General features: G+C 46.1%; 1 protein-coding gene across 8 annotated transcripts in view; it reads left to right on the forward strand.

The window, feature by feature from the left end:
- The window catches only part of TJP1 (tight junction protein 1), a 209,110-nt gene that overhangs the window by 20,886 nt on the left and 174,506 nt on the right, over nt 1-13,718 (forward strand). For 2 of the 8 annotated variants that reach the window (XM_037053766.1, XM_037053767.1), the window contains exon 1: nt 12,995-13,167. The exons of the other annotated variants lie outside the window; for them this stretch is intronic. In XM_037053766.1, the coding sequence (XP_036909661.1) occupies nt 12,995-13,167 (173 nt within the window). Of the gene's footprint in view, nt 1-12,994; nt 13,168-13,718 lie in introns of those variants that run through there. 8 annotated transcript variants of the gene reach the window in all.

The raw sequence follows: 13,718 nt of genomic DNA on the forward strand, positions 1-13,718 counted from the left end.
TCCCAGCGGAGATGTAACAGACAAGCCTACCTCCTCCTCCTCTCTGAAGGGTGGTGGGTGAAGAGGCTTCTACACCAGCCTGGTGTAGGTGCTGAGCATCCCTCGGGACGTTCCGGCACGAAGGGGTGCACAATGCACCGGATCTGCAAGGAGCTGCTTGGGTGGGTGCCCCTAGCCAGCAGGAGGTAGCCCTGCCTACTTGAGAGCACTGAGCAGAGTGGTCAGCCAGGGGGTTTCCAGCCCCCACCAGCACGGCCCTGAGCTGGGAGCCGCTGAGCCTCCTTTGAGTCCATGGTCACGGGGTGAAGCCAGGCTGCAGAGGGCCAAAGGGGTGGCATGGGGAGCATGATCTTAAAGGCCCCCCTTAGCCGGGGAAATAAGGAAGCTGGGATCGTCGGCCCTGCAGAGACAGTTCCTGAGCCGACAGGTCCCACCATAAATCCACCAGCCCCAGTGCTCAGCTCAGTCAAATCCCTGTATAACTTTTGATTCCTCCAAAACTTAACTGCTCGAAGCCTACTAGTGACTGAAAGCCTTCGCAACTGACACACATTTTGCATGTTATATATATATATATATATATTATATACTGTTATTCTCATAATAAAGTAAGATAGAGAAAATTAAATATTATTAAGAAAGTCATAGGCCCTGGCTAAGTAGTAGCTCAGTTGGTTAGAGCATCATCCCCATACGCCAAGGTTGCAGGTTCGATCCCCAGTCGGGGCACATACAAGAGGCAACCAATGAATGCGTCAATACCCTGGACAATTTTGGCACAGTTTCTTGTAGTTAGACTTTCTCCTCCTTGGAGGCATAAACAATTTGGACCCTGGTTTATATAAACCCTCCTGATTTGCACTGCCTCACTGTGATGAAAGTTATCTTGTAATTACGAGGAAGCCAGAATATGGGCTGATGTCATTAGTCTGTGACAGTCTAATATCGTCCATGATGGCCTGGCATGGTGCCAGGTCCACCTACATTTTAAAACAAAAAATGGAATTGTTTGCTCACAGGCTCCACTTCCTGGTGTCGTCCTCCCTTCCCAGGCATTGCCATTGTTTTATTTTCCACCAGGAGTGTTTTCCTCATCTAAAGAAAACCCTACAAAAATATTCACCCACCCCCATTTTCTATCACTTGCAGCAGCACAAGTCCAAAAGGCTCCAAGACCACAAATGTCAAAAGGGAACAAAAGAATGGGGGATTGTGCCTCCGGGAGGCCAGCAGGGCTCCAGCATAAAAGGCCACTTATGCTACCCGAGGTCACCATCAGCTGACTCTGCTGGACGCTGTGAGTGCCAGCCGCCCTGGCACCTGCCTGCTCCCATCTGCAACTGGCTCAGCAGTGACGTCAGACCAGCTAAATGCGCAAAGATCCCTGGGTGTGAGTCAGTCTGGGCCGGAGCGCCCATCACTTCTTTGTTGGTTACGCCCACCGGGCCCCTCACTTGCCCAGGAGTTAGCAGATGTTTTGCAGGTTGTCCACAAAGAAAACGATGGGCAATCCTGCAAACTCAACCTGGACTTATCCTGTTTTCCTTAAAATCCCAGATCGCAGGTTCCTAACAGAGTGGATCCTTTAGGCATACTTAAGTGAATGATGGAGATTTTTTTAAAAACCTCATTTTTAAATTGTAGTAAATACATCCAACAAAACTTTCCATTTTAACTATCGGAATGCATACAATTCAGAGGCAGTCCATTTACATTGTTCGATGAGCATCATCACGCTCTAGTTTCAGAATCAATTTTGAAAAGATGTCGGCAGTCCCAACAATCTTCTCTGTTATATATTTAGGACAATTTTGTTCTTCTTACCCTTTTTGTGTTCCGCCAGGATCCATTTGATTTCTGTTGCTTTGAAGATTTTCTCATGCCATTGAGGCACTGAAGACAAAAGGTAAATGTGGAGAATATCGGGCACTGTCTTCAGACTACATGTATGCAAAGGACTATTTTTGATCTGACAATGTCTACATTATTTTTTCATCCTTACCAATCCACATTGTTTTTTTCTATATATAGCCTTTTTACTAGGCCTGGAAAACCCTTTAAAAAGTCATTAATTATATATGTGCTATTTTTCATAAATTCAAAGCAACTGTCTCACTTATTTTAATGTTTTGAAAAACAGCGTGCACTAATGAGTATTTTTAAAGTTCTTAACTGTGTGGCGAGATACATACTTTACGCCTTTTGTTTCTCCTCAAATGTATTTTTATATATAAAACAAACCCACATTTTAAAACTTTCTGGGAGCTAGCTACTTGGAGGCCAGACGACAAAATGTTGGCACCAAACCATCATCAGGAAAATTGGGGGTTGTTGTCTTAGTAAGACATGATTCAGGCTGTTCGTGACCCTTCCTTGTGGGTTGATAAGGCTGTGATTAAGATCTTGTTCTTTGTATTGGTCATAACTTTTCAGGAGTCTTATCTTTTTATAGCCACCTTCCCCGACTAGGAACACGTCAGCCTAAATTGGGGTCTGAGGCACCTTCTGACGGAAGTGCCAAACCACAGAAACGATCCTTCCACCACTCACGTGTGTTTGCTCCCTGGTTTTCATTCTTGTGCGCAAAGCATCAGACCTTGTTGGATCTGGGCACTTTTTTTTGGGTCCGTAATGATGTAACAGGGCACTTTGCCTTCAGCTGTTCTCAGAATTTGTGTGTTCCTGCTTCCCCCTTTGCATCATCCGCTGAAAGCCAACTATAGACAATGCTGCGTTTAGACAATTATTTTGGCCAACAGTGAATAAGTTATGAAAAAGTCAGGGCAAGATCGACTTCAAGCGCTGGGCTTCCACAAGGTCAAACCAAATGGCTAAGCCAGCCAAATATTTAATACACTTATACTCATCAGTCTACTTATTTGCGTCATCAGATATTAATTTTTTAAATTGATTTTAGAGAGGAAAAGAGAGAGAAATTTGTTGTTCCACTTACTTATGCATGCACTGGTTAATTCTTGGATGTGCCCTGACTGGGGATTGAACCCTCAATCTTGGCCTATCAGGACAATGCTCTATAACCAATGGAGCTACCCGGGCAGGGTTCTTCAGATAGTTTAAAATCTTCAGTCATCTATTACATACTTTCCTCTTTTCTTAAACATACTGTGCTGGGCAAAATTCAATCTGTAAATTAAACGGTATACACACCAACACTTGTTTCTGAAATCATGACTTGGGATAGACAAGAAGTTGGAAGGTGTTGAGGCTTGAGTCAAAAAGCCTACCTTTAAAATATCTAAATCTAAAATCTTAAAATATCTAGCTCTGAATGCGGTCAGCCGTATTCAGGAGGGAGGAGGCCGCGTCAGCTCTCCAAACAGAAGACTTTTCTGGAATTCAGACTGGTTCAGCAGTGGAACAGGTCACCGTTTCAGGGGTTCTGTCTCCCAAAAACATCCAAGCACACACAGACGGGATTCTTGTAAGAGCAGTCTCGTGTGGGCTAGATGTGGCCTTAACTGCCTCTGGAGCCCCCTGCCTTGATTAGTCAGGGCTCGGAGGGCGGAGCTTGAGCGTCTGATTCATTGTCGGGCTGTGTCTTAGACGTGGCCTCAAGATCTCTGTGCGTCTGTCTGAGAGGTAAGCCATTTCCGAGGACGGTCACGCCAAGGTGTCTCACCCTGTGCGCTCTTTTACCAAATGACTCCACCGGAGAGATTCCAGGCAAAATATTGAAAGTGCAGGCAACCTACCCAATGCAGGGAAATCAGGTCAAGTCGTGTATCTGATAACGGTTAACATCCAAAACATATAAAGAACTCATTCAGCTCAATAGCAGAAAAATCCAAACAATCAGATTAAAAAATGGCAGAAGATGTGAAGAGACATTTTTCCAAAGAGGATAAACAGATGGCCAACGGGCCTATGAAAAGATGCTCAACGTGACTAATGATCAGGGGGATGCGAATCAAAACCACAGTGAGCCATCGCCTCATACCTGCTGGGATCCTGTCATCCACAAACAAAAACAAAACCAACCAAACTGAGACGCAAGCGTTGAAGAGGACGTGGAGGAAAAGGAACCCTTGTGCACTGTTGGTGGGAATGTAAATTGCTGCAGCCCCTGTGGAGGGTCCTCAAAAAATTAAAGCCAGAACTGTCCTATGATCCAGGATCCCACTTCTGGGTATTTATCGGAAGAAAATGAAAACACATAAAACAGACATTTCCACACCCGAATAGCATTGTTCACACTGGCACATGCATACGCAACAGAATCTACCAGGTGTGGTCGCCTTGAATCTCCAATCTTTGTTCTTAACAAAGTTCCCTGCACTGGCTGTTGTGGCTCAGTGGATTGAGTGTCTGCCTGCAAACCAGAGGGTGGCTGGTTTGATTCCCAGTCAGGGCACATGCCTGGGTTTCAGGCCAAATCCCTGGCTGGGGGCGTGCCAGAGGTGATGGGGTTAGTGTCTCTCACACATCGATGCTTCTCTCCCTCTATTTCTTCCTAAAGATAAATAAATAATTTTAAAAAATTTCCTTCACCACATCCACCAGCTCAGGCTCCAGGCTTCCACCAAAACCATTTTTTTAAGATTTTATTTATTTATTTATCTTTAGAGGGGAAGGAGAGAGGGAGAGAAACATCAATGTATAGTTGCCTTTTGTACGTCCCCTGCTGGGAGTTGGCCTGCAGGGAACTGGACTACAACCCAGGCATGTGCCCTGACTGGGAATCGAACCGCGATCCTCTGGTTCGCAGGCCGGCGCTCAATCCGCTGAGCTACACCAGCCAGGGCCCCACCAAAACTACTGAACCCTCTTCCCTTCTTGCTCCTTCTCTGCCCTCCATTGCCAAATCACTACCCATCCCTTTGGAGAATGGGCCCTATTTGAATATCCAAAGACTCTGCTAAACTGCTCTTCTCTCTCTTCCACTAGTCTATGTTCGAAGAAGAAAACCACAGAAAGATTTTTCTTCACTTATACAAATTATGCTGCCTTCCTAAGGAGGCATAGGTAGGTATGGATAATTGGAACTGTATTCTTCTTTTTAAAGATTTTATTTATTTTAGACAGAGGGGAAGGGAGGGAGAAACAGAGAGAAACATCACGGTGTGGTTGCCTCTCACGCACCCCCATTGGGGACCTGGCCCACAACCCAGGCATGCGCCCTGACTGGGAATCGAACTGGCGACCCTTTGGTTCTCGGGCCAGTACTCGATCCACTGAGCCACACCAGCCAGGGCAGGAGAGCAGGACTCTATTTTTTCCCCCATTACTTTTTGATAGCGCTAAGTAAAAGCAACTGCTCAGATTAGAGTTAAGATAATAATGTGGATGGCTAAAGTAGAAATCATTAAAAAAGATCAGGTGGTGAGAACCTGAAGTCATTCCCCATGACATTTGGTACTGTTTCAGACTTTTTAGGTTAAGGTTATAAAGAAACTAATCTAAAACTAGAAAAGTATCTGCTATTAAGAACAACAATAGGATGGGGTGGGAGGAGAGCTGAGAGTCTCCCGGCTCGCCACCCACGAGCACTAATTGCTTCTCTTGGCCACGGACTTCAGCAGCGAAAGAACTGAATAGACGCCTAACTGGAGCAAAACGTTTTGAAACCACTGGCCAGAGTGCTTCCTTCAACTTTACCATTTTAATGACAATATTCAAAGCTGGTTAGAGCTGTATAATTTAGGCATATTTGTCATTTTGACACATTTGCCGATGTAGATATAAAAATGCACTGTGTCATTAGGCAAAGCTGTTGCAAAGTTGCCAAAATGGTTCTTGATATTTCAGACACTAAGCGCAAACTACAGAGGGAGAGATGAACAGACTGAACTACACAGAAATGTAAACTTCTACTCATCAAACGGCACACCGATATTAGTGAACAGTTGGCATAAACTAGGCGATGACATTTGCAATGCGTACAACCTTACGAGATTAATTCAGTCTGTGTATACATATATATATCAGTAAGGAAAAAACAATGCAATAAGAAGATTATGAGACAGGCAGTTCACAAAAGAGGAAACAGGAAAGGCTCGATTCTATGAATGATCAGGAAAAGGCAAGTGAAAACTACCATGAGCTATCATTTCACAATCGTCAGATCGGCAGCAAGCCCTGTCTCGCCCCACCAAGTGCTGGCTGACTTGGAGCTTTCCATCAGATGTGGAGATATGTCCCTCTCATGACCCAGCAGTTTCACTCCAAGGTCAAGACTGAGGGGTCTTTTTAACTTACCATTCTAATCCGCACCCGAGAACATGCTTACTGATTCGGGAGAGAGGGAGAGAAACATCAATGTAAGAAACATCGGTTGTCTCCTGCACGTTCCCCAACTGGGGACCAAACCTGCCACCCAGGCATGTGCCCTGACTGGGAATCCAGCTGGTGACCTTTCGGTTTGCAGGACTGATGCCCAACCCACTGAGCCACACCCGTGAGGGCTCATCACTTTGGTCTTCTTAATGCTGCTGGTTTTCATCCAGGGTGGTTCTTTTTTATGAATGGATGATTAGGATAATTAGGAAAGGTTGCCAGGTGGCCTGCGTGTGGCCTCTGCTCTAGTGGACAAGGGTGTTACCCGGCAGTTTTGAGGGCACCGGGTGCAGTGAAGTTGGGCAGCCTGGAAACTCCACACTCGGCGAAGGGAGGGGCTTTTTATTCTGGACACCGAGTATTTCAGTGGTCTACACTCTACATCCCCTCGGAGTCTGATCTAACATTTTGGGAGTTGTCTTAAGTCCTGCTTGTCTTTTTGCTCTAATCCCAGCCCTCGTGCTCTCCCCAGGCAGGTTGTCGGTCTCCGGGGATTAGTCTTCCCGCGTTCTTATTCCCCTGCACGGTGTGTTCTGTATGAATGGGAGGCCAGGGGAGTGTGGAGCTAGGAATGCAGACCTTCACACACCCTAATGATCGGCCCATGGCCACCCAGCAGCCTATTCCGCCTTTGTCACTGGTTAATTGAGTTTTGTGGTTTTACTGCCCCAGTGAGCTTTTGTGCAGAGAAAGGAATCCTTGTATTGCTTGTTTTAATCCATATTATAGTATCATAGCTACAAAGATAAAATTTTTGTTTTCGTTAGACAAATAAGCTTCACTGAGAGCTCCTATTTCACTGATAAATGTTCACGGTTTTAAACAAAATAAGAATAATCATTCTCACTATTTTTCTTTCAGTTAAATCATGTATTTAGCATAGTTATATATTTAATCAAATTCCCTTGGCTATTTCAAAGTACAATTTAAATATTATTGACCAGCTCGAACATTTCAAATACACCAGAGGAGGATTACAAATGGAAGAAACAAAATCTTCCTAAGTTTATTAACCACTCTGGTCAATCTAAATCAGTCTTTTAAACTTTGTACATAAAATCCCTTTAAGCCTTTCAAAACTCATTTACAAAATTAGTGGAGTATGTATAGCACATCATAAAGGTTCTACTGAAACACAACTTACCTAAGAGGACACTGGGTTTTGGAGATGATAAATTATTCACCCAACTAAGGGGAACAAAACAAGCAGGTCAGACCAGCCGATGGTCCAAGGGAAGCTGTCCGAGAGCCACAGGGCGCAGGCCCCCAGCAGCGCTGAATTGGGCATCGTATGGGCAAGTTTCATCCACTGTCGTGGTTTCCAAATTCATGACTTTTGGCTGAGATGTGACTGATTGTATCAGTAAGTCCATTGAAATGAACCAACTTACATTTTTGCCAATACAGTGATTCTTACTCCCCCTCCACCCCAAAATGACCTGCTCTTAAATTAATGACCATTTTCTGGGTCTCAGTTTTAAATTTCATTTATTGTAGTGTCTTGTGTGAATTTCTGCAAGAAGCCTAAGAATTTTCAATGGCATGCTAAGCCTGTAAGCTGATAAAACTTCTTTCTTATCTTTCAAGTGGAATAGTTGACTTTCTAGGACACCTTATTTCTATATTATACTATGTAAACCACTTATTCTATTTCTTCTCTTTATTCATCGAGATTGTCTAACATATACATGCTTCTTTAAAGAATTTTTTAAAAAGATTTTATTGATTTATTTTTAGAGAGAGGGCAAAAGAAGGAGAAAGAGAGAGAGAGAGAGAGAAACAGCAATGTGTGGCTGCTTCTCACGTGCCCCCTCTGAGGACCTGGCCTGCAACCCAGGCATGTGCCCCGACTGGGAATCGAATTGGCGACCCTTTGGTTCGCAGGCCGGTGCTCAATCCACTGAGCCACCCCAGCCAGGGCTCTAATGTATACATGTTAAAATCTCATATCAACAATCTATGCCCGAGTCTTTCAAGAATTTCTAATTTAATGTTGTGTGACTTACAGAGAATTACAAAGTGTCCAAACTTAGTTTCTGCTACGAATTTTCTTGTTGGCTTTCTGGGATTCTTCTTCTGTAGAAGCTCATTTCAGATTCCTCATCTCAGCTTCTCTCTTGTCCAGGATCACCACCAACATATCTTTACCTCTGAAATGTCTCCATTTAAGCAATTCTCATCAAGTCTTAGTACCTAACACAATGCCTGGCAAATAGTTATGTGTTCAACAATTATTAATCAAATGAAATTGGTGACTAAATCGATCAATTATTATCTTCAGTCTCTTGTACCTCAGTTATCCTAAATTATTTTTAGGAGGAATTAACACATAGGCGATGATGGGCTAAGAATGAGCACACGATACCTGTTTCTTTACCTGCCTCGCTGGTTACCTTTTTGAAGCGTCATACTTCATGTCAGCCATCTGAGAATCAGACTCACCCTGTGAGCCTCTAATGGCTGACAGCTAAGGTAACAGAATTCTATCAAAATCCCACGCTGGATATTTTATGGAGCAGGGAGCAAATGTGATCACCAAGGGGTTTTTAACTTCCCGGCGATTTGTGCCACTAACTCACCGCTGACCTTGTCCCCTCCCACCTCTTGATTAGTCTGATGACGCCAGCTGTGGCTCTGGATCCACGGCGGTAAACAGCAGATGGTGCCACACCTACTGAGAGATGCAGGGAAAGCAAGCGGGGCGCATCTGATGAGAAGAGAGTAGCGAGCGGATTGTGTCCCATTAAAACCCTGGACGTGTGAGCCAGAGTGTGGATCCGTTTCAGTTACCTAGAGCCTTTGAAGAGAAATGTTAAAATCTTGAGGAAACAGGTAACACTCGTAAAAAAAAAAAAAAAAGATAGCGTCCTACTGACTGATGAATGATGAAGACTCTTTATGGCAAAGACTGGAGGTTGCTTACCCCATGTCTTCTCCCCCCTTCGTCCTTAGGAACATAACTCAAATTTTGTCCAGGGGGACTGTGTGCCAAGCTAAAAAAATTTTGCTTCCTAGCCTCTCTGGCAATTAAGCGGGTATTCAGTGAAAATCTACATAGAAGTCTTTGGTTGGTGTTTTCTGAAACTCTCTTCAAGGGGGACTGACTTGAATGAGAAAAGAGCCTGTTTGGCCTCTTGTCTTTCCCTTTCTATTTTCCTAAAATGCAGACAAGCCGGCTGGAGCTCTGGCAGCCACGTTGTGACCCTGAAGATGGAAACATGATGCTGAAGACTGCAGAGCAGAGATTAAAAAATGCCTGAACCTCTCATGACTTGGTGGAACCCCCTTGCAAACCCCAGGCTGGCAGGCTAATGACTGTTTTACATGAGAGGACAAAATATTTTCATTTGTTTAAGCCATTATAACACATTCTTGATATTAGTACCAGTATCATTGCTAACTGATACATCCTAAAATTTGGATGTTTATTACATATTAAATGGAAGGTCAGCTCATTCATAAGGCAAACTTATTTTTAAATTCTCACTCGAGGATATGTTGACTGATGAGAGGGAGAAAGAGACAGAAAGGGAGAGAGAGAGAGAAACATCCGTGAGAGAGAAACATTGATTGGTTGCCTCCCATACACGCCGCGACCGGGGATCGAACCCAAAACCTAGGTATGTGCCCTGATGGCAAAGCAAACCTGCAGCCTTTTCTTTTGGTGCATAGAGTGGTGCTCCAACCAACTAAGCAATCTGGCCAGGGCTCATAAGGCAAACATTTGCTCAGCACCTACTATGTGTAAGAACTGGAAAAGCATTGTAGGGATCTGAGAGATGGATCATACAGACTTCTTGGAAGGGGCTGGGACATGCCCACCTACAACAGGGATGTTAGAAAGTGAGAAGGATTGAAGAACAGCTGGCAGTAAGACTCAATCTTGGTGGGCTTCCTGAAGAAGGGGAGGTGTGCAGGTTTTAAACTAAGCAAACTTGGGGGGGAAATCCCTCAAGTCTGTGAAAGAGAAGAATAAAATAGTATGCTTCATTCAGAGGGAATGAAGTATTAATAATTGATAGTTATCTTCCCTGGCTGGTGTAGCTCAGTGGATTGAGCACAGGCCTGCAAACCAAAGGATCGAGGTTCGATTCCCAGTCAGGGCACATGCCTGGGTTGCAGGCCAGTTCCCAGCAGGGGATCCACGGGCAGTTATTGGAAGAGATTATCCATCAAAATGAGGAAGTAAATAAACCAAGAAAGAAAATATGACGACCAGAATACAGGGGACCCAACAGTGGGGCATAAGCCTAGGGAGGAAATTGGTACAGATTGGAGCAGCCGGGAAGAGGGCTCCAGGGGGGCGGGTCCGGGAGAAAAATGAAACGAGTAGCGTCTCCATCCAGTCTGAGTGCATGGAAAACTGTGTTGCCCAGCTCTTCCTGTGACCGTTGCACATGCAAGAATACTTACCCATGGATATTAGTAAAATTTAAAACGTTGAAAAAAGAAAACCCCAACAATTAACTCCAGGTAAAATAAAAAGCTTATGAGAAAGGAAATGTCATCATGGTACCACATGAGGAGCAGTACTAAACAGTGTCTGAATAGTCAGTGAATAAATGTATGGATTTAACCCAAAAGTTGCTGGTGTTCCTGGTGGGAAGATCCACCCAGCTCTGGCCTGAGGTTGCCAATGTTCTGGAGTCGGGCTGGGGAAGAGAACCTAGCGCTCATCACCCAGCTCTGCAACGTTCCTAACCTCTCCACTGTTCAATCTGAGTTTGCTGAGACCTACAGCAATAATGAATCTTCTATCGGTGAAATGGCTTGGTTTATAAATTAAGCTTTATCCTGAGTCTGAATGTATAGGGGGAAAAACAGTATACACAGGGTTTGGGACTATACAGGGTTCCGGGCATCCACTAGGGGTCTTGGAACGCATGCCCTGAGGGTAAGGGGGGATGGTTGTATAAATGCCTACAGGCAGTTTTTGCTTTGCAGGTCCAGCCGTCATCATTTAGTTACATTAATACCTGTTGCTCAACAATATGGTTCAAATGGCAGTAACTGTGGCATATTAACTGCAAGGAAATGCGTATAGAACAAACGCATTTACTATAAACATGCGGCTGGTTCTTTAGTCCACAAATCACCATGTAAACTACATGTTCCTCGTGATCAGTGACAAATGACAGCAGTTCTTTGAAGCCGGTCCCTATCCGCCTCTAGGCATCTGCGATTTGGTTTAGGCACCAACAACGGTAAAGCCAGGGTTGGCGCCTGACCTCCCACCAACAACCCCCAGAGCATTGTATACACAATGGGCAACTGAAAGAGGCAACCGGCCTTCTGAGATGAAAGTGTAGCCAGAAACAAACAAACAAAAATGACAATGATAGGAGGGAGAGTGAATTTGGAACCAAATGTAATTGGCGTTATGAAAAACGAACAGAAACTAACCGTGGGAACGTTGACATCTCCGTCTTTGCAGAGTCGCTCACGCTGCAGCCAGGGAACTCAGGGCTGCAAACCTGAATGAAGAAAATGGCTGTGGCAAAAACGATGAGGATGTCCCAGAGGACGTCACCTTAAAGGGCTCTGATGCAGTTCACGGCGGGGCAAGGGCAGGGGATGAAATGTTGTCAGTGACCCAAACAAGATGCTTTGCCAAGGCCCAGGAATGATGCTGTCTTCACATATAACAATTCCACTAGAAGACAAACACTGTTCAGCAAGCTGCTCTTTTTTGTTTTAATTACAGTTGACATTCAATATTAAATTAGCTTCAGGTGTACAGCTTAGTGTTCAGACATTTTTATAACTTATAAAGGGATCCCCCTCCTCCTGAAATAAGTCTAGTCCCTATCCAGTACCACTCATAGTTATTACTATGTTATTGACTATATTCCCCATGCCGTTGTTCAAGGTACTTGATGTTTTTCTCATAAAGAAATAAAACGCTCGAATTTTCAATGTTTGTAATGTTTTCACACTCACGGTATTCAGGGATTCGCTTTACTATTTTTTCCCGTTTCCCTATTCATTTATAACTATCAGTGAAGACAGCTTGGAATGTCTGGACAATTTTTAAAGGTCATGAAATTATCTTAATTTTTCCTATTGATTATCAAGATACTTTTGCATGGTTCATGGTCGTTTCCACACTTTCAAACTACTGTGCAAGGGAGGACTGCGTGTATGTGGGCGTGTGTGTATGTGCGTATATATGTGTATATGTATATACACGTTTATACAGACATAGCATATACAAGCATTTTATGTATATGCATTTTATCTACATATAAAGTCTCCAAACATTTTTGGCTAGAAAACTCAAATGATGGTCACAAACCAATAGATGGTAATTATACATTTTCTTCTGCTCTGGACGCCTACCGTTGGGATTCTCTTGGAAGTTAAACGGCTGACAACGAGCTCCGGCGGGAGACTCAGGCCCATGGGGCGCGGGGCCCGGGGCTGGGGCGGTACGGCTGGAGCGCCACCAAGCCCGGCTCTCCCCACGAGCCGGGCTCTGCAGGTGCGAGGTCCGCGCTGCGCGCCGGGTGCGCCCCGCTGGGGCGGTGGCGGAGGGGGCGGTGTGGGCGGGAGCGGCCGGCACGCACGGCGGCGGCAGCGGGAGCGGCTGTGCACGCACGGCGACGGCGGCGGCAGGAGCGGGAGCCCGGGCCACGCACGGCCGCGGCGGCGGGAGCGGCGGGAGCAGCGGCGGCGGCGGCGCATGGCCCAGAGCTGATCTATGCGGCGCCTGGAGAGGCTGTGTCTGCGGCGCCGGCGGCGGCGGCGGGGCCCGGCGCGCGAGCGGAGCGGGGACAAGATGAAGTACCAGAAATACCTGACGGTGCTGCAAATGGCCATCGGCGTCACCCCCTCCAACCGCGGCAGCCTCCTGCCGCTCAAGAGGAAGCTGTGGTGAGCGCGGCGGGCGCTGCGGGCGCTGCGGGCGCAGCGACCCCCGCGGGGCGGGGCGCGGACGCGGGGCGCCGCAGCCATCGCCGGGCCCAGGGGCCGGGCGCTCTCTTGGGCATTTTCGGCTGCGACCCTGGAGGTGACCCGCTACACACAGAGCGAGCGAGCGAGCGAGCGAGCGGCGCGCTAAGGGCAGGGAGGGAGGGACCGGGCGGCCGGCCTGCCGAGGGCCCCCGGGCACCTTTTCCCTCCTGAGGCTTTCTCCGGGACAGCGACCCCTGTGTGATTACCGCATGCGCTTTCCATTATTTCTTCACATCCGTCCGCTGGTGGGACACAGGGAGGGGCGAGCCGCTCACCGCGTCAGGGGGCAGGTTGCTGGGTTAAAACTGCGTTAATGGGGACTGGATTTCATCTGCCTGCGTGCGTCCCACTTCCTCCGACCTGGAAACTGTTGTTGGGGGAAAGCCGAAAGGATGCTCTTAAAGAAAAATGCTTGGAAGTTATCCAGATCTGGTTTACACAGTTGATTTTTCTCTCCGATTGCATTGCAT

The sequence above is a fragment of the Sturnira hondurensis genome, unplaced genomic scaffold (genome assembly GCF_014824575.4).
Source record: "Sturnira hondurensis isolate 20B ecotype Veracruz unplaced genomic scaffold, ASM1482457v3 Scaffold0007865, whole genome shotgun sequence".
Lineage (NCBI taxonomy): Eukaryota > Metazoa > Chordata > Mammalia > Chiroptera > Phyllostomidae > Sturnira > Sturnira hondurensis.